The 24962-nt window shown below is 41.3% G+C and overlaps 1 protein-coding gene across 3 annotated transcripts in view; it reads left to right on the top strand.

Moving 5' to 3' along the window:
- The window catches only part of LOC140725691 (sodium/hydrogen exchanger 9-like), a 531897-nt gene that overhangs the window by 156634 nt on the left and 350301 nt on the right, over positions 1-24962 (top strand). For all 3 annotated transcript variants that reach the window (XM_073041518.1, XM_073041520.1, XM_073041519.1), the window contains exon 7: positions 22566-22704. In XM_073041518.1, the coding sequence (XP_072897619.1) occupies positions 22566-22704 (139 nt within the window). The remainder of the gene's footprint in view (positions 1-22565; positions 22705-24962) is intronic.

Below are 24962 nucleotides of genomic sequence, written 5' to 3'. Positions count from 1 at the left end.
TTTTGTCAAGATATTGCATTGACTTTATTACTTATGTCCTTCATATACATGAGGAGTAAAATCTTTACGTTATGTCTCCATTCAAATGTGCAATGTGCAATTATAGTAATTTATAATAAATATTATGTACCACAGGATAGTCAATATAACATAGAAATACAGTTGTGTCAGCATGAATTTATCAGTCTAATGGCCTGCTGGAAGAAGCTGTCCTGGAGCCTGTTGGTCCTGGCTTTTATGCTGCGGTACCGTTTCCCGGATGATAGCAGCTGGAACAATATGTGGTTGGGGTGACTCGGGTCTCCAATGATCCTTCGGGCCCTTTTTATACATCGGTCTTTGTAAATGTCCTGAATAGTGGGAAGTTCACATCTACAGATGTGCTGGGCCATCCGCACCACTTTCTGCAGAGTCCTGTGATTGAGGGAAGTACAGTCCCCATACCAGGCAGTGATGCAGCCAGTCAGGATGCTCTCAATTGTGCCCCTATAAAAAGTTCTTAGAATTTGGGGGGCCATATCAAACTTCTTCAGCCATCTGAGGTGAAAGAGGTGCTGTTGTGCTTTTTACACCACACAGCCAGTGTGTACAGACCACACAAGATCCTCGGTGATGTTTATGCCAAGGAACTTAAAGCTGTTCACCCTCTCAACCCCAGATCCATTGATGTCTATAGGGGGTCTCCATTCCTCCTGGAGTCCACAACCAGCTATTCTGTTTTTGCGACATTGAGGGAGAGGTTGTTTTCCTGAAACCACTGTAACAGGGTGGTGACTTCCCCTCTGTAGGCTGCCTCATTATTATTTGAGATTAAGCCAATCAGTGTAGTATCATCAGCAAATTTAATTAGCAGATTGGAGCTGTGGGTGGCGACACAGTCACGGGTATACAGAGAGTAAAGGAGGGGGCTTAGGACACAACCCTGAGGGGCACCTGTGTTGAGATTCAGAGGGGCAGAGGTGAGGGAGCTGACTCTTACCACCTGCCGGCAATCTGATAGGAAGTCCAGGATCCAGCTACACAAGGCAAGGTGAAGGTCCAGGTCTCTTGAGATATGTTTTCACTTTTTTTTATTAAACTTTTTTTATTGTGTTTTCAAGTAGTTACAGAATAAGAGATATGTTTTCACTTTGACACAAAAGTCTTTTTCAGTTGGTCAGTGTCAAAAAAGCCAAATTAAGTGCACTGTGATTTAATATTGTAAAACTATTGTTTTACGTGAAAAACATGAAAAAAAACTTGTAAAACATGGAAACTACCAAGGGGGTTGAATACTTTTTATAGGCACTGTACTTGTTATAGCGGGGAAAAGTCTCCCAAGCAGTATACTTGTTACTAAGTGGTTCACCAATGTCAAAGTTTCTCATATCTCTGGAAACATGGCAGCCGTCAGGAGCAAGAACAGTTTTTGAAAAGAGATATCTACTTTTATGGATTTGTTTATAGGGCACGAGAGGCAGAATTTCTTCCCCCCCACTCCCCCCACCGCCCCGGTTTCTGAAGTTCTCTCACAATTTGACATCTCTACCCTGCTTTTTCCAAAAAAACATTGGGGAAATTTAACATCCTCCCTGGGGCTGAAGATTGAATTTTCAAGATCCCAGCTGCTATCAAATCTTCCACACTGTCAGAGGTTCTCTATCCAACTGAAAGCCAAGATCATCTCACAGGCTTTGATCTAAGTATGTACTCTCCAAAGAAGAAAAATAGCACCACATGTGTTCCAATCTGAAGTGGTGTTCGTGAGTAAGAGAATGCTAGCATTTATGTTAAGTAATACCACAAGGTAGTAGAAGTAAATTGTTTCAAAGAGTGGTTTATCTGTTATTTACCATTTGTGTCCGTGGTTCCCTTGGGTAAACAATGCCTCCCTGGAAAATATAGTTTCTTCATTCTGGATGAGTCAGGCATGGATTACAGCTCTGAAAAATGGAACTTACTGCACAGCTGTAAACACCAAAGGGATTATTAGTCATTTTTAACGTGTCTCTGTTGTTTGTGAAAATGATTGCCTTAAGAAAAATAAGTGAAAGGGATGTGCCTCATATTAAAGGGTGAAAGACTGCAGACTGGTACTTGGATCTTGGCACAGACTCAGTAGGGGACTGGCATTGAGTTAGAAGCAGAATGATGGGTTCCAGCTCGTATTTAGTAACCACAGTGATTCTCAATGGAATTCAAATTATCCCCAACCTGCCAATAGGCATGAGCCACATCATCATCCTTTGGAGAAATTTGTACTCAGAAAGCACCTTTCAAACCCAAATTGTCTTCCTTCTAATGGAGCAGTTGTGAAATGTAGTCATTTTTGTAATGTAGAAAATACAGCACTATACAGTCGGTCCTCCTTATCCGCGGGTTCCGCTTGCGCAGGTTCAACCAACCACGGGTCGGGAAAACCCAAAGTTCTCTCTCCAGCTCTTCTTGTTTGAGCATGTACAGGCTTTTTTTCTTGTCATTATTCCCTCAACAATACAGTATAACAACTATTTACATAGCACTTACATTGTATTAGGTATTATAAGTAACCTAGAGATGATTTAAAGTATATGGAAGGATGTGCATAGATTACCACGGATCGCGATCGGAAAAAAAACTGTAAGTTCCCTCTTCAGCACTTGTTGTTTGAGCATGTACAGACTTTTTTTTCTTGTCATTATTCCCTAAACAATACAGAATAACAACTATTTACATAGCATTTACTTTGTATTAGGTATTATAAGTAAGTTGGAACAGGTACATCCAGTACTATTTAGCGTCAGTTAGTCAAACATTTGTCTTAGTAAATAGTACATATTTTACCTTTCTATGCATATAAAACACTTAAGAAACATATGTATTTCAATAATTAAACCACTATGTTGCTTAGTAATAATTGTAGCTTTCATCAGGACAGGGCCTTCACATGCTCCATTATTCTCACTTTAACCTTTAAAATTGTTTCGATCGTTGACTGACGTAGCCTAACGCTTTTCCAATGACTGATGGCATTTCACCTCTTTCCAATTGCTTTATTATTTCCACTTTATTTTCAATCGTGATCAATTTCCATCAACGGAACAGAAACACTGTAGGCGGCAGGTCCTGAGCTCCGCCAAGTCCTAAAGTCCACTGCACTGAGACAAGTTAAATAAAGTCTGGAGTTCTGCCGGGTCCTAAAGTCCACCGCACGGAGACAGGTTAAATAAGGGACTTGAGCATCTGCATTCTTTGGTATCCGCAAGGGGTCTCAAAACCAATCCCCTGCGGATAAGGAGGACTGACTGTATATACTGAAGAAGCTCTCACAACAATATGATATCAATCAGGTAATCTGCTTCTAAAGCACAGCCACAAGAGTTTCTGCAGATACTGGACATCTTTAGCAACAGCCACAAAATAATAATAATAAACAGTCAATGTTTCAGGGTTGACTCTTCCATTCCAGCCTTTACATTCATGTCCCTAGGAAAATGTCCCTGAAAATTCCCTAATTCATCTGCCTGTACCACCACGCCAGGAGGTGCATTTTTGGCTTCCTACCACTCTCTATCTCCTTAACAGTGTATTGTCTTTTTATATTTGTTCTACCAAGATTCATCACTTTACATTTGGCTGGGTTAGAATCCATCTGCCATTTCTCCGCTGGTATCTGTAAATGATCTATATCTACTGTATTCTTTGCCAATCATCTAAACCAGAGGTGTTGAACTCAATTGCACATGGGGCCAAAACTCAAAGCACACTTTAGGTCGCGGGCCGAACAGGATAAACATTTATTGAACACACTAAAACTAAACATTTTTTGAACATAAATATGAATAAAAACAGACAGGAATATTATTCCAGAAAAAATAAACTAAAACTTTAAATAACTTAAATATTTTGCTCTCCATAAAAATATCTCCTGTCAGTATTATACAAGTTAGAAATATGAGCATGCTGCAAAAAAAACCCTGAAAATATAAATAAAATTTGTGCTTTTCAGCAAAAGTTAAAACAACGACAAATCAAAACACTCAGTTTTCTTTGCTCTGTTTTGTCAGAGCTGGATGCTTGGCATCTTTTCTTGGCAATAAGTTCGTTTAGGTTTGGTGTAAGGTTCTGTGTTGTGGAGATTCTCAGGATGGACTGCAGGTGTTCATTAGTGAGACGACTCCTGTGTGATGTTTTGTTAATCTTCATCACTGAGAAAAGCTTCTCACACAGATATGTGCTACCAAACATGCACAAGGTTCGAGCCGCATGTAGACGGAGCTGAGGCATTGCTTCAGGAATGGAGCGAATAAACTGGACGGGCCCTGCAGTGTCGTACTTTGCCTTTAGTGTCCCATTACACTGCAGCTCTATCAGCTCCATCTGAATCTGTACAGGTGTAGTTTCCACGTCGACGGCAAATGGGTTGCGAAGCAGCTCGAAATTAATTTTTTGTGCTTCAAAGTCACCAAAGCGCTGTGCGAACTCAGTGCGAAGAATAGCGTTGTATACAGCAACAGACGCTTGACGCGGGAATGTTCCCGGGTAGCCTATTGGCAGCTGTTGCGCTGCATTATGGGATCTGTAGTTTATGTGTTATCAGCGCTTCATATCACCGGGCCATTAATAATTAAAATAATAGATCTATCTAAAATGATCTCGCGAGCCGGATATAATTATACGCCGGGCCGGATATGGCCCGCGGGCCTTGTGTTTGACACCTATGATCTAGACTGTCCACCACACCACGAACCTTCATATTATTTGCAAACTTACTAACGCACCCATCTACATTTTTACCAGATCATTTATATACATCACAAACAGCAGAAATTACAGACCTCCAGCTAGAAAATATCCCTTCAACCACTACTTCTGTCTTCTATTAGCGAGTCAGTTCTGAATCCAAATGGCCAATTCACCATGGATCACATGCACCTTAATCTTCTCGATGAGTCTCTCATGAGGACCTTGTCAAATGCCTTACTAAAATCCATGTAGACAACATCCACACTCTACCTTCATCAATCACCCTCTTCACCTTGTCAATGATGTTTCTACTGGTGGGAGAATCCCAGACAACAGGATAGTAACAAGATTGAGCGTGGTCACTGAAACTGAGCTACACAGGAAGAGCTTCCTGCACAGTGTGGAGAATCTCTGGAATTCTGTCCCTCAGACCCCACGTTTGTTCAGTAATTTCATTCTGCATTTCTGTAATGCGTTGGGGAGCAGGGGTGCAAGTTGGGAGAAGGTACGTTTTAAGGTTTTGATGTCGTTCTCTTCTACCTATCTCAAGATGTAGGCTCCGGTTTCTCCCCGCATTCCCAAGATATACAGTTAGGGTTAGTGAGATGTGGGCGTGCCCTGCTGGTGCCGGAAGTGTGGGCTGCCCAGAAGAATCTTCGCTGACTTGAACAAACAGTTTATTTCACATTATGTTTTGATGTTTTAATGTACAGTACACGTGACAAGTAATACTGATCTCTCTCATCTCTTGTGTATATTTTAGGAGTGGAACATAAAGACAGCATTAACCAGGAAGGAATGCATTGCAAGCAAGTTGTTATTGTGTCAGGGATCTCCTGCTTAATAGCTAAAACCAGCCAATCAATCAGCAAGGCAACGAAGCCCCCTCCTGGGAAATATTGTTGGAAATTTTATTGACTCTCAGAAGCTGTTTACTTGCTGCTCTTAGTTGCTTCCGCAGTTCAGGAATATTTAAGGGTGGGCAATAAATGCAGGCATTGTCATTGTGATTCACATCCCAAGAATTAATGATTTATTTACAAATTTAGGAATTTGCTATCTTTATCAATAAGACATATACTTTGGATTCTGCCTCAAAGATCCAATACCATTGATTTCTAACTCTTAGGATATTTATTTTAGCAGTGTCTTACTCACTCGAAGTAAATAGGTTGTGTCCTCCATTATGGTGAAGCACAGTGTGACACAGGTTAACTCAATCATCTGCACACGCAGGGATTACTGTTGCTGTGGATAGAAATGAGGTCTGTGTTATTATGGCAAAAAATTGCCATGGAAACTATTCAGTCTACTGATTTGTAAAGCACTGGTGAATGTAAAAGCATCTGTGAAATATGTGTAACTTTATGAATCATTTTGGGCTGCAGTTAAGAGTGTTTTTTAATGCTCTGGGACTTTAATCGATCAAGGTTGCTGTGATTTCTGAGCTGATGGTTTCGTTTTTTTGTTTCCTTGACAAAGAAAGAGAACACATTTCGTAACAGCAGGGAGACCACGAAGCCTGACGTAGAGGGTAGTCATGGCTCATACAAAGCTGTGATTTAGGGATGTTATCTAAGAACTGGATTGAATGCTTGAGGCATTTTCATTTTCACACTTGAAATGCATCCATCTGCCACTCTCGTGTTTCCCTACAGAGTGCTGTAGGCAGTAAAAGCACAAGGATTGCTCCTTATACTGAAGTAATTCAATCTGGCTGCTGATTCCTAATGGGTGAATCATAGATATGGACCACCAGGGAAAGAGATCGGTAGGTTTTCTCTGTGTTCTAGGGAGAGAACACTGGATACCTTACCATTGAAACCGTACCTAACTGAAAGCTCCTACACCGAGGCAGGTCATTTCAATGACACAAGGATTCTGTAGATACTGGAAATCCTGAACAACACACACAAAATGCAGCAGGAAATCAGTAAGTCAGGCAGCATCTGTGGAGAGGAATAAAACGTAGATGTTTCAAGCCAAGACTCTTCCTCAGACTGGAAAGGAGGGAGGTAGAATGCCAGAACATGAAGGTGGAGGGAGGGGAATGAGGATAAAACACAAAAATACAACTGCAGATGTTGTGGATCAAAGAATACATACACAACGCTGGAAGAACTCAGCAGGTCAGGCAGCATCCGTGAGAAAAGTGTAGCCAACACTTCGGGCCGAGACCCTTCATCAGGAATGGGGGGGGGGGGGGAAGAGAGGGCCGAAGCCCAGTAATAGAGATAGGGGAGGGGGTAGGGCCTAGAGGCACCAGGTGGAAAACCAATCAGAGGAAAGATAAAGGGGGGAGGGGGAGGGAATTACCAGAAATTGGAGGATTCAATGTTCATACCACCAGGCTGGAGGCTACCCAGATGGTATATGAGGTGTTGCTCCTCCAACCTGAGTTTGGCCTCATCATGGCAGTAGAGGAGGCCATGTATGGACATATCTAGATGGGAATGAGAGGCAGAGTTGAAGTGAGTGGCAACCAGGAGGTCCTGTCTATTGTGACGGACGGAGCGTAGGTGCTCGACGAAGCGGTCCCCCAATCTGCGTCGGGTCTCGCCGATGTAGAGGAGGCCGCACCGGGAGCACCGGATGCAATAGACGACTCCAGCAGACTCGCAGGTGAAGTGTTGCCTCACCTGGAAGGACTGTCTGGGGCCCGGAATGGTGGTAAGGGGGGAGGTGTAGGGACAGGTGTAGCATTTGCACTTGCAGGGGTAAGTGCCAGGTGGGAGTTCTGTGGGGAGGGACGTGTGGACCAGGTAGTCACGGAGGGAACAAACCCTGCGAAAAGCTGAGAGGGTTAGGGAGGGAAAGATGTGCTTGGTGGTGGGGTTCTGTTGAAGGTGGCGGAAGTTGCGGAGGATAATATGCTGGATTCGGAGGCTGGTGGGGTGGTAGGTGAGGACAAGGGGAACCCTGTCCCTGTTGTGACGGGAGGATGGGTTAAGGGCTGAAGTGCAGGAAGTGGAGGAGATGCGGGTGAGTACAAGCTGGTAGTTGATAAGTGGGACCAAATGAGGGGAAAGAGGATAAATTAAGAAGTTGGAGGAGGTAGATGGACGAGGTAAAGGGCTGAAGCAGAAAGAATCTAATAGGGGAGGACAGTGGACCACAGAGAAAACAGAAGGAGGAGGGGAGGCGAGGAGAAGAGAGGGTTGAGAGGGTAACTGAAACGGGAATGGGAAAACAGAGAAAAGGTGGCAGGGGGAGAAATTACAGCAGGTTAGATAAATCAATGTTCATGCTATCAGATTGGAGGCTAGCCATACAGAATAGGAGTTATTTCTCCTCCAAACAGAGTTTGGCCTCATCATGAAGTAGAAGAGACCTTGGACAGACATGCCATTTCAAACTAAAGGTTTTTTTTTAACTTTACAGTAGATCAGACAAGTGCATGACAAATATGATCATACCAATAAAAATTTTCTTAAGAAACTCTCTGTCATCAAGTTCTATTTCCTGACCTGTACCAATGTCTGTTCACCTATCACCTATCTGTTTACCAATGCACATTAGGTCTCAATAACTCAGTGCCTTCTCTTTCAAGTTCTCATTCTGGTTTTCAAATCCCCTTTCATCTCTGTAATCTTTTATAAATCTGTAGCTTCTCACTCCACATTTCACAAAACTTCTGGCTTTTCATGCAGTCCTCTATTTCTGAATCCTATCTGGCTTCAGCTGGAGTTTTCTCCCTATATGTCTCCACTGCTCCTTTTCTTTGAAGGCCTACCTTAAAATCAACCTCATTAGACAATGCCCCCTGGTATGGAAACACCAATGTCCATGAATGGAAAAGTTTACAAAAATGCAGTGAATACGGCCCAGTCCATCACAAGAAAAGCCCTCCTCACCATCGTCCACATCTACAAGGATCACTGCCACAAGAATACAACATCCATCAACAAGGACCCCTACCATCCAGGCCACACTCTCTTCTTACTGCTGTCATCAGAAAGATCGTACAGTTGCCTTAGGTTCCACACCACCAGGTTCAGGAACAGTTATTATCCCTCAACTATCAGGCTCCTCAACCAGTGTAAATAACTTCACTCACCTCAATAATGAACTGTTTCACAACCTATGGACTCACTTTCAAGAACTCTACAATTCCTGTTTTCAATATTCATTTATTATTATTATACAGGTATCCCCCGCTTTACGAAAGTTCGCTTATGCCACTTTGCTTTTACTAAAGACCTACATTAGTACCTGTTTTCACTAACTGAAAGAAATCCGACGAGGATTTTCGCTTTTACAAAAAAAGGCGAAAAGCAAAAATAGTGTTCGGCGTTTGTTTTGCAGTGAGCCGTTATAGAGGCAGTTCGCATCCCGAGCAGCGAGAGTGGCAAAAAGTGAAAATAGCGGTCAGCGTTTGTTTTGCTCTCAGCAAAACAAACACTCAGCATCAAGCCGCCATAGCTTTGAACTGCGTTTGAAAGGGCACATAGGTTTAGGGCAGGTCTGCAGGATGTTTTGAGTGCTTGTAAAGAACTGTATGATAGAAAAATGCGTGAACCTTCCAGTGTGCTCGCTGTCTTCCTGATTCTGGTAAGTGAAACTACACTGTACATACATTATTTCTACTTTATATAGGCTGTGTATTTATCATATCATTCCTGCTTTTACTATATTTTAGTGTTATTTTAGGTTTTATGTGTTAGTTGATATGATTTGGTAGGTTAGTTCTTGGGTCTGGGAATGCTCAAATAATATTCCCATGTAAATTAATGGTAATTGCTTCTCCACTTTGCGCCATTTCGGCTTATGAAAGGTTTCATAGGAACACTCTACTTTCGGATAGCAGGGGAAACCTGTATTTGTTTATTTTTGTAATTGCCCAGTCTGCACATTGGTTGTTGACCCATCTTTGTGTGTACAGTAATTTTTCCTTGATTCTATTGTGTTTCTTTGCATCTACTGTGAATGCCTTCTAGAAAATGAATCTAGGGTAGTATATGGTGACATATCGAAGGTTCAGACGTTAATTTATTATCCAAGTATGCAACTTGAAATTCTTCTTCTCTGGGTAGCCATGAAACTAAGAAGGAAAAGAAAGGCAGTATGATCATTAACCCCTAAAATCCCACCCTCCCTGTACAAAAAAAACCAAACTAAACGAAACAGGCACATCAACCCCCAAATCCCTCCTCCTGCACAAAAAAAACCAAACAAAACGGATCAGGCACATTGGCCCCCAAATCTCCTTCCTCGCACAAAAAAAAACAAGAAAGATTGGGCCAAAAACACAGAATATTAAAAGAAACTGTAAGTCTTTAAAAAGTGTACAGTCCAAGTCCACCTTCAAATTGCAGAAAAATGCTTTGATGCTTCAATCTCCCTCGTCGCTTCAGTCAGCGAAATGGAATCAAACAATGGCTTGCAGCCGCCTCGCCACAAAGTTCACGCACGCTGCCTCCGTCTCCCAGAATCCTCTCTGATACTGCAGAGTGCTGAAGCACCCAAATGATCTCCAAGCTTCCGCATTCACCTCGAGGTTTCAGTCTCCCTCATCGCCTTAATCGGTGAAATGAAGTCGAACATTTGCTCGCAGCCTGCTCGCCATGAGGTTCCCGCACGCTGCCCCTGCCTCCCGGAATCCTCTCAGAGACTGCCGAGTGCTGGAACGCCCAGACGATCTCCAAACAGCAAATCACAGGCTCCAGTGGTTCCAGAGTCACATTCAAGATGAAAAACAAATGTAAGAGATTTAAAAAAAAGAAGTGAAATATATGGTTTCATGATCTAAACAGAAGATGTCGACCGAAGGAGCATTGTATGCCGGCACCATCTTGACCGGAAGATCCACATATGTATAGTTTGATAATAAATGTACTCAATGCATATTCAGACGAGTTGTCATGCGTGAATATTAACATTTAGTTATTCTATATCTGCTCTATCCATGCAGATCGTTATTGTTTAACTTGAATTGGCTTGCTGTTCAATCAGTCTAAGAAGAATAGCACAGCAGTGAAAACATACAGTGTATTTAAAAACTCTGCATTCATCTGAAGGCTACTGATTACATGTTTGAACAGAAAGTTGAGGAGTTGCCTGTTGGAAATTGATGTCCTATTACGAGGGTCTGACTGCCTTATCATTATCGACTGCTATTGGCAACCAAATATAAATTGAACTGATCTGAAGGAGAAAGGGATGGAAAATCTATGTGAAGATTAAATGCATTTTACACAAACTTTAAGTGGAAATAGTTTCACAGTTTCTGAAAATTATTTGCACAAGCAAGCACTTAAATGTTGCATGAAGATGTAATCACACTGTATTAAGAGTAACATCTGAGAATATTTTGAAGCTTACAACTGTGGAAAAATGCTGTAACATGAAATAGCTGCTGGAGGCTAGCAAATCTCATGCTCACCTCCTGTAATTCTGATTTATTTAGAATGCTGGTGGGTTGATTATCACTGCCCCCAAACATATTAAACACCTCAATCAATGTTTGTTTTACTTTCTCCTGTGAATTTCTCTTTGTGACTCAGTCCTTAAAATTAGCTTCCTCCTGCTTGGTGTTTTCTGTATTCTTTTCATAATATCGTTGCTTTCCGAAGTCAAACTCCCGGGAACAATCTGACTAAAAATTGACTATCAAACCTGGAATCGAATTAGTGCAAGGCATTCTGGGGGAACGAACATGAGAGATTCAAAAACGTATGGTTATGTGTTAAAAATCCCTGTTGAGAAGAATGTAGGAAATAGAACCATGAGTAGAACCTTGTAGGCCTTATTAGTCTGAAGGGCCATTTTCCATTGTGTTTCAGTCGACAGAAAGGCCTGTTTCCATGGTGTGTCTCTCCTAGACTCTGAGTCATTGAGTTGAACAGCACAGGGAAAAGGAACTTCAGCCGAACTCACCCATGCCAACCTGAGTTAGTCCCATTTGCCCGTAAACACAAAATACACTGCAGATGCTGTGGTCGAATCAACACGTACAAACAAGCTGGATGAACCCAGCAGGTCGGGCAGCATCCGTTGACTGCTGCTGACGAAGGGTCTCGACCCAAAACATTGACTGCTCATTTCAACGGATGCTGCCCAACCTGCTGAGTTCATCCAGCTTGTTTGTACGTGTTGATTTGCCTGTATTTGTCCCATATCCCTCTAAAACCTTTCCTATTTACAGTTCTGTGCAAAAGTCTAGCTAGGGTGCCTAAGACTTTGCACATACTGGATTTGTTAACATGGAGCGTAGAGCATGTTTGTAAATCTGGCGGGAGCAAAGTATGTTGGGAATAGTGGGGGTGGAGCATTGAGGGAGGGGTTTGGGACAGGTGACAGAAAAAGAGTGCTTGGGGTGTGGGGTGGTGCACGTGCAGACACACCCAGCCATGAGACACCAGGCAATGTCATTTGATTCCAAACAATTGGTTTATTGATCATTATAGAATGTCTCTGCAGTGCTTTCCTCTCCCTCCCCTCTTCCTTCCCCTTTTCTCAACCATGATTCCATTCTCCCTGCCCCCCCTCCCACTCTCAAATCAGAATGGGGTTTATCATCACTCACGTATGTCAGTGATTTTTTTTGTGTGTGGCAGCAGCACATAAAATTACTACAGAACTGTGCAGAACAGGGTTTTAGGCATCCTGGCTATATATACGTGCCTAAGATTTTTGCTCAGTACTGAATTTAACATAGAACATAGAACAATACAGCACAGTACAGGCCATTCGGCCCACAATGTTGTGCTGACCATTAAACCCTGCCTCCCATATAACCTTCCACCCTAAATACCTCTAGATACCTGTATTTGTTTAACTTCTCCTCATACAACAAACATATTGTCAAAGGGAAGGAAAATTACTCATGTTTCCAGCACCTTCCTGTATTGCTAGGTGATACCTGAGGCGAAAATGCTACTGTATCTACTTGCTTTGAGGTAATGACATAAACACAGTGTGGGACCTCTTATGGTGGATGAAGATAATATGCATCTACTCCACCCAGTTTGTATATTAGACTGAAGATAATGTTTGCTCTTTTATTCTCACGACCTTTGTCCTGATGAAGGTCCATGAAACCTTTCAATGGCTGAATATGAGCTGTGGCGGGAAGGATCTTATTTCACTATCTTTTGATTTTCTAATGTCGTACGTCAGTTGAGGTTCAGCATCTGGATTAGCAAACACGAGGAAATCTGCAGATGCTGGAAATTCAAACAACAACACACACAAAAGTGCTGGTGGAACACAGCAGGCCAGGCAGCATCTATAGGGAGAAGCGCTGTCGACGTTTCGGCCCGAGACCCTTTGTCAGGACGAAACGTCGACAGTGTTTCTCCCTATAGATGCTGCCTGGCCTGCTGTGTTCCACCAGCACTTTGTGTGTGTTGTTGTTCAGCAACTGGATGTTTAGGTTTGTTTGCCAGTCCTCGTTTTTCCCAGTCTTGTGATTCCTTGTTAGAGTAACACAGATAAAATGGACTCATCTGTGGCATCTTTGGTGTTTATGAATATCAAACCTATCCTTGACTAATACTTAGAAAGTATGAATGTCAAGGTCTTGATCCAGTTTGCAGTCTCTTTTAACCCACTGTCTCTAGAATCCAGCTAAACTGTAATCTCATATTCAGCTTATCCCAAAACAGGTCCCAATGAAGGGTCTTGGACCAAAACATCAACAGTTTATTCCTTTCCATTGATGCTGCCTGACCTGCTGAAGCCCACCAGCGCCTGCAGAATTTCTTGTGTTTACATTTACATGCCTGTCTGTGATTTTGATCAGATGTTCTGCTTCTTCCAGATTTTGCTGTCATTTCCCATTTTAAGGGTTAAATTCATGTTTTTAAAAAAATATGAGGCAGGCTCTAAGGGAATTAATGTTTGATGAACTTGTGAAAAAGGTTAAAGAATAGGATCTGAGAGACATCAGAGGCCTTATTAAAATCTAGGCTGTCGGTTCATTCTCATTAAGTCTGGTATAAATCTGCTCTTGTTGACTTCCTGACACATTTTGCTCATCTCCTCAATTTTCTTTGGAGGAGTTAGCTTCATTTGCATGAAATTAAAGAGTCTGTTAAATTGCCAGCAATGCTTATTGTTGGGCAGTGTGCATTCAGTGCTTCATTCTTTTTATGTCAGCTTTATATGTTACTCTCGCCTCTGCCCCTCTGCCCCTCAACACAGGAGTTCTCCAGGCCTGTGTCCTGAATCCCTCCTCTACTCTCTATACACCCGCGATTTGTGTTGTCAGGCACAGCTCCAATCTGGTGATCAAATTTATAGATCACAGGCCTTATAGGCCTTGATAGGCCTTACTTCCAACAATGATGAGACAGCCTTCAGAGGTGAAGTCAATGCCCTGACACAGTGATGTCAAGAAAACAGTCTCTCCCTCAATGTCAAAAAAAAGGAGTTGATCGTGGATTACAGGAGAAACTGAGACAGTCTAGCCCCTATTGACATCAATGGGACTGTAGTTGTGAGGGTGAGTAGTTTCAAGTTCCTCGGTGTTCACATCACCAAGGATCTCACCTGGACTGTATATCCCAGCTGTGTGGTGAAAAAATCACAACAGTGCCTCTTCCACCTCAGATGGCTGAAGAAGTTTGGCATGAGTCCCCAAATCCTCAAGACTTTCTACACAGGCACCATTTAGAGCATCCTGACTGGCTGTGTCACCACCCGGTACGGGAACTGGACCACCTTCAATCACAGGGCGCTGCAGAGAGTGGTGCAGACTGCTCAGCACATCTATGGATATGAATTTTCCTCTATTCAGGACATTTACAGCAGCAGGTGTGTAAAAAGGGTCTGGAGGATCATCAGGGACTCCAGCCACCCCAACCACACACTGCTTAGGCTGCTTCCATCTGGCAAACACTACCACTGCAACAGGACCAGCAGGCTCCGGGACAACTTCTTTCACCGAGCCATCAGATTTATCAATACGCATTGATCTGACTGTACATTGTATCTGATTGGATGCACAAGTATACAAAACAATTATGTATACAATATTAGTGTTTGGGCAATATTCTCTTACATTTCCCTTTCTTGTACAGAGATGCAGCATAAAGATTTTTACTCCCTCATGTTGTGAAATGCATGTAAGAAATAAAAGATCTAATTCTAATTCTTTGTAAAGGTAGGAAGCAGAATAGCTGTTCAAACAGAGTAAGAACATGGATGAGGTGCTCAGATAACCTGGCATCAACAAAACAGGTGCATTTCCATTTTCAATTCAAGATCTAGGCCAAGAACTTCAAAGTGAGAAATGAGCTAAAATTGATGAAGAACTTCACAGCAGCTGGCTGATTACCATTACTAAACCAAAATGCTGCCAGTACTAGAAATCTGAAATAAAAGCAGAAATTCCTAGCAAGTCGGGCACTTTTCATTGAACGAAAGACTTTTCATTTCTCTCACTTTTCATTGAGTGAGAGAAAGAGTTGATGTTTCATCACAAGTTGCTCTAAAAAACTTGAAGTCCTTCCTCAACCAGAAATAGGGAGAGATTCTAAAGGTTAAACTATACCTTGGGCTGAAGAAAACATTTTTTTTCAGGAAACCATTGTCTTGCACAACTCACTTGTTTTGTGAACAAGACTTAAATATATAAGAGTGTGCAAATGTCCTTTACAGGTAGTCCAAATAATGGCCTTTGTAATGGGGTGGGCAAATATCTTTGAAACCACCAGATTCCTCCTGCTTTGAAATTCACCTGGTTAATAACTTAATGAAAGGTACACCCTAATTTTGAAAATAAATTCCTTGTATTAAATTAGGGTGACTTCTTCAGCTAAGATTTTGCCCGGGGTAATTTCCACTTCACTGTGTTTGAGAATGTACTTAGAATTAACCATCCACTTCATTTATTTTTCTCTCCCTTTAGTCAAAGCTGAAGTCCAAGGGCCACACTTTTGTACATTGAATAAGGTCTTAGTTAACTTGCAACGTTCTCTCACTGACTCTCCACTTCTTCCACTGCGGAGCTGTAAGTTCCAACCGAGATCTTTCTCTGTGTGTTTGATCCAAACAGTGGCCATGTCCACTATTGCCGAGTGTGGTCAGTTGCACAGTTTTCATTTTACAGGTTAGTAGTTTGTTTCACCGAAATCCCCACTCCTTTCTACTGGCATGGATTGTTTCAACTGAGTTCACGTTTGCTGCATTTGAAGGAGGTTTTTACCGCCCGAGACAGCCGCTTCTGGATTCCACCAAGATACTATTGTGTGCTATTTGGCATTCATAGAACTATATATATCAGTCTGTACCACAGCCATTGAATTGTACTGAAATACTTGTGAGTCTGCTCAGAAAATTACAAATTAAATCTATTCCACCCAAGCTCACATTCCAAAAATTAGCTACCAGTTTATTCTCCTTGAATCCATATTCACTAAGCTAATATGTCCTCAGTTTCTCTGTGTAGTCGCTGAGTTAGTTGGTAATCTGTTCCTCCAATATATACAGACATTGATCAGTTGGTAGTCATAGAGTTAATTGATTGTTTGTCCCCTGGATGGAACATCGGATATTTGCAAAGATTTAGCACAATATCTAAAACTTTGACAAACTTCTGTAGATGTGTGGTGTGGAGAATATTGTCTGGTTGCATCACAGCTTGGTATAGAAACACCAGTGCCCTTGAATGTAGAATCCTACAAAAAGTAGCGGGTATGGCCCAAGCCTTCCCGTCATTAAACACAGCTACGTGAAGTGTTGTTGCAGGAAAGCAGCATCCATCATCAGAGACACCCACCAACCAGGTCATGCTCTCTTCTCACTGCTGCCATCAGCAAGAAGGTACAGCGGCCTCAGGACTCACACTACGAGATTCAGGAACAGTTACAACTCCTTAACTGTCAGGCTCTTTAACCAACGGGAATAACTTCATTTAACTTCACTTGCACCATCATTGAAATGTTTGCACAACCTATGGACTCATTTTCCAGGACCCTTCATCCCATGTTCTCGATATTTATTGCTTATTTATTTATTGTTATTATTATTTTTATTTTGTAGCTGCACAATTTGTTGTCTTTTGCATATTGGTTGAGCAACCAAGTTGGCGCGGTCTTTCATTTATTCAATTGTGGTTATTATTCTATCATGAATTTAATGAGTTTGTCAGATTTGTATATGTACTTTGATAATAAAGTTACTTTGAACGTTGGAGCATAAGAAATAAAAACAGGCATAGCCGTTCTAGTCTTTTCAAACTGTTCCTCTATTCATTAAGTTTAAAGTTGATTTTCTACCTCAGCACTATCCCTGCATTATACGATTCCCTTAATGTCCAAAAATCTATGAAACTGTGTTTATAGTGAACACAATGAAACTTGAAGACCTCTTCAATGGAGAATTCCACCATGTTCTGAATGAAGACATTTTTCTTCATCTCAGTCTGAAATAAAATACACCAACTCTGCCCTGGACCCTTCAGCCACAGGAAATTTTCTCCCTGCATTTGCTCTTGTCTTTTCAGAATTCTGTATGTTTAGCTGAGGTCCCCTTTACTCCTTCTAAGTTCTCAGAAAGAGCCCCTGTATATTAAGTTTCTCTGCCTCCTTTTTTTAAAAAAAATATGATCACATTTGCTGCCCTCCAACTGCAGGATTACCGTAGTTCCAGAATCTTTAGAACAGAGTACGCACTATCTCTAAAGCCAGCAGAGATGTAAATCAGTGTGTCCTTGGGATTAACCAACTTTCAAGTTCATTAACACTGCTGGTACATTTTTTTTTTGACTTGCTCATAGTTTTTTCATTTCTTCACTCCCACTGGATCTTTGACTTTTGTGAAGACAGACAGAAATTTTCATTCAGTGAGCTAGCGCATTCACAAAGCTAGTATGTTGTCTGTTCCTCTTGACTGTGTTTCCACCGAGCTAGTGGGTAGTTTATTCTCCTTGATCTTATATTCATTCTGCTGGCTGATTGACCTTTCCATCTGGGTCCACACTCACCCAGCTTGATCTCTGTGAAATGTGCGAATCATTTGCTTGGATATCACCTCCTCTCTTCTTGTTCTTCATCTTTTCCATCTTCTCTTTCTCAGCAGTCCCATAGGATAACTTCTTTCCGCTCCAGTTGTGAGGAATGAAAGATTCCTGTGCCTTGTTTCTTTAACTGTGGGAAAGCTATTGGGAGCAAACTATCACAGGGCCCTGTTAGAGTGAGTTCTCGATCCTGTGGCAAGGAGGAACAAGGTGATCAGAGACTTGGGCTGTGCTGCACAGATTTAGAACATGTGTAAGATGACACTTCTACACAAAGTGCACTTTGCATTCTGACCACATACAGACAGATGAACATGCTTTTACAACTCTTGCCTATCACCTAATGCTTTTCTTGGCATTAATAAATGGTGAAACTTCATAGCATGAAGGTTAAAAATTGCATTAATGAATTTTCAACGTAACTAATTAAATGCCTTGTCCCTTGAATCTCAGATGTGCAAGAAATAATGGGTTGGAGTTTTAAGTTACGTAAATTTCATGCTGAAAGCAAAATGTTTCATTTGTCTACAAGATCTGATGTTTGATTGATGCAAATAGGAACATACGTTTTCTCATCAGTGCTTATAAGTTCATAAGATCTGGCAGATTGTAAAGTGGGTATCCAGCATGCCATCCTGTTCATCAGGATTAAATCTGGGCTTAAATTCTGATTAGCTGCTTTAGAAGTGGTTCATTTATGAGGAATGTTTGATGGCTGTGGGCCTGTACTTGCTGGAGTAGTTTGTAAGTGATGCACCATCAATAACTCTGGGAGACGGGAGGCGAACGATAGGCTTTTATTAGCTGCAAGAGACCACGATTAGCAGCAAGAGGCCACCGCACAACATCCTGGAGACTGTGGGAGGAGCAGTGCCTCCAATCGCCTTTATACAGGGGTCTGTGGGAGGAGTCACAGGAGCAGTCAGCAGAGGGGCGTGTCCAGACAGGTGTATGTAGTTCACCACAGTAAGTATATATAAGTAGATAGATAATTTCTATTGTCCTCTAATGTTAATTTTGCTTTCTTATGGCTTTCACAAGAAAGGCTGTGCTAAAATTGCGAAGGTTCCAGAAGAGGTTCATGAGAAAGATCCCAGGAATGAAAGAGTTAATATATAAGGAGCATTTTAGTGGCTCTGGGTCTATACTTACTGGAGTTTAGAAGAATGAGGGGGATCTCATTTAAGCCTACCAAATATACCAGAGGGCGCAATCTCAGAATAGAAGGATGTCTCTTTGGAACAGAGATGAGGAGGAATTTATTCAGCTAGAGCGTGGTTAATCTGTAATTCCATTTCACAGGTGGATGTGGAGGCCGAGTCGTTGGGTTTGTTTAAAGTGGAAGCTAAGAGGTTCTTGATTAGTAAGGGTGTCAAAGGTTATGGGGAGAAGGCAGGAGATGGGGTTGAGAGGGAAAATAAATCTGTCATAATTGAATAGCAGAGCAGACTTGATGAACCAAATGGCCAATTTCTGCTCCTATGTTTTACAGTCTTATTTAGAGTTTATTGTTGATGTGATATACGAATGCAATTCATTAAATATTACAAGTTGATCTTACTTTTTGGAAAATTGTACTGCCTGCAAGGCTAATTTGTAAAACATAAACCCGTTGAAAACCATCTCATTTAATAAATGGGCTATTGGCAAGTACTGAAATCTTCAATACAAGACATATGGATTCATAAATAATCCACTGTTTGTCTGTCTGTGCAACTAGTATTTCCAGATTGTATCTTTAATGGAGAAGCTTATGTGACCGTCTTACAAGTGGATCAGGAATGCTGGTGTTTATCTCATTACTGGATTAGAGTAAGAGTGTTGTATGTTACTGCACATTGGTTGCTTGTCGGTCTTTGTTCATTTGTAGTTTTTCATTGGTTCGATTGTATTGCTTTGTTCTGCTGTGAATGCCTGCAAGAAAATGATGGCATATACATACTATGATAACTGAACTTTGAACTTCGCATTGTGAACACTTTCAGTGAACATATTTGCAGATCTGAACATTTCCTCTGACTATGGCAAACCAAAAGAGGAAAACATTTACCGTGTCTTGACCACATGCGGTTTGTTTCCCCAAATCTAGTGTGATTTAAGTAGCTTTTACAGCCTGGTTTAGTATGAGTAGATATTGTAAATAAGCTGTGGTATTGATTTCTTTCTGAAGAAATGCAGGAATAACTCACTTTAGCGGAACAGTATGTAGTGACATTGATGGCATACCTTTGTAACTTCAGTGTAAGACTTAACAAATTTAACAAGTCATTCTAGAATGGAGCGAATCTGACAGCTCTTCCAGAGGGACCATTCACATTGAAATGTTGAGCACTCAGAAAGCTATTGATAGGAACACAAATTACACATCTACATGGAAAAACAAGGTGCAGATATTTATCCAACCACCTTCTCAGGCATGCGCAAAATAAAATATTTATTTTCTCTGGTGAGGAATTTACAACACAAGCTGATCCATGGATGGGATTTGGGAGTTAAGAGGTGGGAGTGTTGGGGTGTGGGCTAAAGAAACTGGAAGGGGTCAGATCAGGAACATAGCTTAAAAACATTTTTATAAAGTCATGCTTCTTCAGTTAAAGCCACTCAAGACCTGGGATAATGAGCAGAGCTTAGGCATATTTAAACCGGGAAGGTATGGAAGGATACGGCCCTAGGGCAGGCAAATGGGATGAATGTATGTGGCCACAGATGGTTGACATGGATGTAATGGGATTTATGTAGCATCCACTCTCCCCAGTGGTGTACACATTTTAACAGTGTCCCTGCAACTAGTGTGTGGCCCCAGATTTGTAAATAAAATGTCAGGCAAGTCTCCTGGAGACCAAATTATCACTGGCTGTTGGTATGAAGATTTGCATTTTCACAGTTTGTTGTTCATTACTCCTGTTCATAGTCGCTGTTCTATAGATCTGCTAAGTATACCCACAGAGAAAGAATCTCAGGGTTGTATATGGTGGCATGTATGTACATCGGTGCTAAATTTTACTTTGAACTTTAAACCCAGTCATACTGAAGTCAGGTCATCTTCAGGCAGTCCTTTGACTAATGGCTCCTAATAATTATTTTTCTTCATTGTCAAGTTAACCAATTCTTGGTAGAGAAGGTTTGAGAATCAACAACAGACTAAAAATATTAATTAGACAGGTGGCCTGGGAAGAAAAAAAATATGAAAATATATTTTTTTGGAATAAGGATACTTTAACCCAAATGAATCATATTTCCACTTTTTTGATTTACTCTTTTATTCCAGACTGACCAGTTGCCTTCTGTGGATTTTTACAGTGTATTGTTCCATTGCCCATTACCCTTCTCTCAAATTGTTTTGCCATGGCCTCAAATAATCATAAAGTGAAGCAGCACAGAATCAGCTCTTTCAACCCAGCTAGTCCAAACCGGCCAAAATATCCATCTAAGCTAGTCCCAATTGCTTGTCTTTTGGTCCATATCCCTCTAAACCAGGGTTCCCAAAATAGGGTCCACGGACCCCTTGGATAATGTAGGGGACTGTGACATTAAAAGGCTTGGGACCCCTTGCTCTAAACCTTTTTTTCTCCGTATACCTGCCCAAATGTCTTTTAAACATTGCAGTTGGTCCCACCTCTCCAGCTTCCTCTGGCAGACCGTTTCAGTTACCAACCACGCCTTGCATGAAAAAGTTGAGCCTTTAAAACTTCCCCTCTTGCTTTAAGTCTATGTCCTCTAACTTTGGCTTCCCTACCTCTGGAAAATGACTGTCACCGTCTACCTTATCTATAGCCCTTATGCTTTATTATATCTTGAATAGGCCCCCTATCCAACCTGTCCTTATAACTCAGGTCCTCTAGTTTCAGTAACCTGCCTCACATGGCAGGGTGGTCAGAACCACATGCAATATTTCCCAATTGTATAGCTGATTGGTATCTTATTCTCTCTTAATGAATCTTGTATAAATCAAACACCTTGATACACAACACAATAGATTCTTAACTCAAGGAATTGCAATATAAGTTAATGTACACTGCCCTGATAATGTGAACTTTTGTGCCCTCACATCAGTTTGGCAAATACTCATTGCGCTGCTCAAGTTTTATATGATGTCTAAAATTGAAGTATCTTCTAGATGGGGTTTTGTCCAACCAAGGTTCACAATTCTGTTGTCATTGAAATAAAAGTAAACGTTCCAGTCATGTTTTGATTCTAGTGCTTACCTTGTGCTCTTCAATAGGTTTCAATAGGTACATTTAATGTCAGGGAAATGTATACAATATACATTCTTCACAAACATCCACGAAAACAGAAGAGTGCCCCAAAGAATGAATGACAGTAAGGAAAAAAGAGTTGTCCCTGTTTCACAGTGATAGGGGAGACATAACAAAACAACTCGCTGATTTATGGTGTTAAAAGTCTGTTGCATCACTTTTTCCGAGCTCTGTACCCAAAGAACTCGGGTCTCCGGGCACACAGCCAGCAGCCAGCTCGCTGTTTCGATCTTCCGTGTATTCCCACGACACATCAGGCGGTGGCACCAACTTCAAATCCACTCTCCTCCAGAGCCACGAAAATCCAGCATCCTGAAGGTGCACTAGTCTTCCAGGCTGTGTCCTTAGCATATCGAAAAGTGGCCAGTCTTGAGGGCCTGAGAGCGGGTCCTATTTCCACAAAAAAACCGAAGTCAATGTGTAGCTCCAGGTCAGGGTCTTCAAAAGAACCCTGAAATGGAATAAAAGACAGAGTGAAGTCAGAAATAGAGTTGTTTCCAAAGATGCAAGGAAAGGAGACCCATTAGGCTCCATCATCCTTAGCAAAGCCCTCTGTTTTGTAGTAATGATTTGCTTACATTGTCGTTGCTTTGCTCTGTTTCACTTCAGTGAAATGCTAACAACTCTTCTTTTCTTTTTACAAGCTCTATATCCATCTACAGCCCAAAGGACAATCCCCACATGTTTGACACCGCTGCCTTTTTTAAATCGGTCGGGAACTTTGCCTGGATCTTTGCTGGCTCGTTTGCCATGGGCTCAGCATTTGGTGTTGTCACGGCTTTGATATCCTTTCAGTAAGAGTGCAAAACTTGTACCTGTGTGCAACCGGTCATTCGTTTTCCATTAACACAAGAAATTCTGTAGATGACGGAAATCCAGAGTAACACACACAAAATGCTGGAGGAACTCAGCAGACCAGGACAGGCAGCATCTATGGAGAGGAACAAACAGCTGATGTTTCGGGCCAAGACAGTTCATTAAGACTGGAAAGGAAGGGGGCAGAAGCAAGAATAAGAAGGTGGTGGAGGGGAGGGGAAAGGGTACAGTTAGAATGTGATAGGTGAGGAGGAAGGTGGGTGGGTGGGGGATTGGGGGTGAAGTGAGAAGCCAGGAAGTGATAATTGTAAAAGGCTTAGGTCTGATGAATAAGGGACCTGATAGAAGAGGAGAATGCACCACAGGAGAAAAACAAGGAGGGGGGGGGGGGGCAGCAAAGGAAGGAGATGGGCTTGTGAGAAGGGAAGGGGTGAGTTGGAACCAGAATGGGAAATGGAATAAAGGAGAAGGGGGAAGGGGAAGAAAATATCCAGCTGGAGTATGAGGTATTTCTCCTCCACCCTGAGGGCAAGGAGCTCATAGACTGAAATATCAGAATGGGAAAGGGGGATGGAATTAAAATGGTTGGCTGCTAGGAAATCCTTCTTGTTGTGGATGGAACAAAGCATTTTCTCATGCCTTAATTTCAAACTAAAACTCTCAGCCAAAGGGCTATTTTGAATGGAGCTCTATAATTGGTCCCATTTGCACTGATGATCAGTTTGGTTTAGATGACTTCCTGATAATTTGTTAAATCTCAGAGCAATGTACTGTGCATTCAAGAGACTGCAAGCATTTGTATGGAGAAGTGCTGCCAAAAATAATATTTTCCAAGTAAATTTTCAGACACAGAACCATAACAGCAGCAGGACCATATTCTCTTGGTACCTAAGTGATGAGTATCCTGCATATTTGCTCTGGTGGCAAAATGAATCTGTTATAGCTTCAAGTATTGCCTGGTCTTCTAAATATGAACATCTGTTGATCAATCTATTGAGAGGTTCTTTATTTTCAGTCAGAACTTACTGTGGATCTTCTGATCATCTCCTGCATCATCAATCCACAAAAGTCTTTGATGTAGTGGAGTGGGATGTGTGTTATCCTTTCAATTTAGTTAAAACCAGTAAGAAGTAGTAACCATTACATGGAAAAATCTAGAGAGAAATCAAGGCAAAACCCATACCCAAAATTCAGGAATCCAGCAAGGCAATGTGAATTAAAACTGAAAAACTGATGCCAACATTGGTGGTAAAATTTTGAAATATCTTAGAAATTTAAGGCATAAAGAAAACCATTGCTCATCATGTCCACAGCAGCTAAAGATAAAGTCATTCTAATTCTATCTATGTCTCAGGTTTTTGTCCACAAGTGATAGCATATCAAATGGTCACCCAACAGCTTTTTAAATGTGACGATTGTTTCTATCTCTTCTAGGTCAATGAGTTCCTGATACCCATAACTTTTTACTTTAAAATATTCATCAACTACCCTCTAATCCAGGGGTTCCCAACCTTTTATTATGCTATTGACCCCCGCCATTAATCAAGGGGTCCATGGATTCCAGGTTCGGACCCCCTGCTCTAATCCTTTCAACAATCATCAATAATCTTTCTTTCTAGTTATTGGACACTCGGCAAAAGAAAATAGACTCCTATTGACTCTTTCCAGCTCCATCAATTTTGTACACCTTATATTAATATCCTGTCTTCTAGAAAATAACTCCAATCTAGCCAACCTCTCTTCATTCCTCCAGTTCTGGCAATGTCCTTGTATATCTCCTCTATCCCATCTTACTGATACCATGTTTTTCTGTAATATGGCAATCAAAATAATACTCTGAAGTCAAGCTGTTGTTCCATATGAAAAAGATCTCATATGTCTTGATAACACTTAATCTAGTGTATTACTTCCTTCAAGAACCTTCAGAGATAGTATATATTCAATAATCATTCTGTTCTTTTTTATTACTCACATTGATATTCCAAGGCCTGGTTTGATGTGAACAGCTGGGGGAAGGTGGAGATTTTTCTCAAATTTAAAGTAATGGGAAAGAATGTATTTATACAGGCACTCTTTCAACACAGTAAGGAGGAAGTAATACTTAAAGCAAAGACTTCAAAGGCATCCTGATTAAGGAATGCTTACTAGTACAGGGAGAGATGATGTTGATGAATAAAGATAAAATTGCCAAGCTAATTATGCTAAATTTTATAGAAGATAAGGAT

The sequence above is a fragment of the Hemitrygon akajei genome, chromosome 3 (assembly GCF_048418815.1).
Source record: "Hemitrygon akajei chromosome 3, sHemAka1.3, whole genome shotgun sequence".
Lineage (NCBI taxonomy): Eukaryota > Metazoa > Chordata > Chondrichthyes > Myliobatiformes > Dasyatidae > Hemitrygon > Hemitrygon akajei.
The sequence above is the reverse complement of the archived record's forward strand: the minus strand, read 5'-3'. Positions and strand labels throughout refer to the sequence as shown.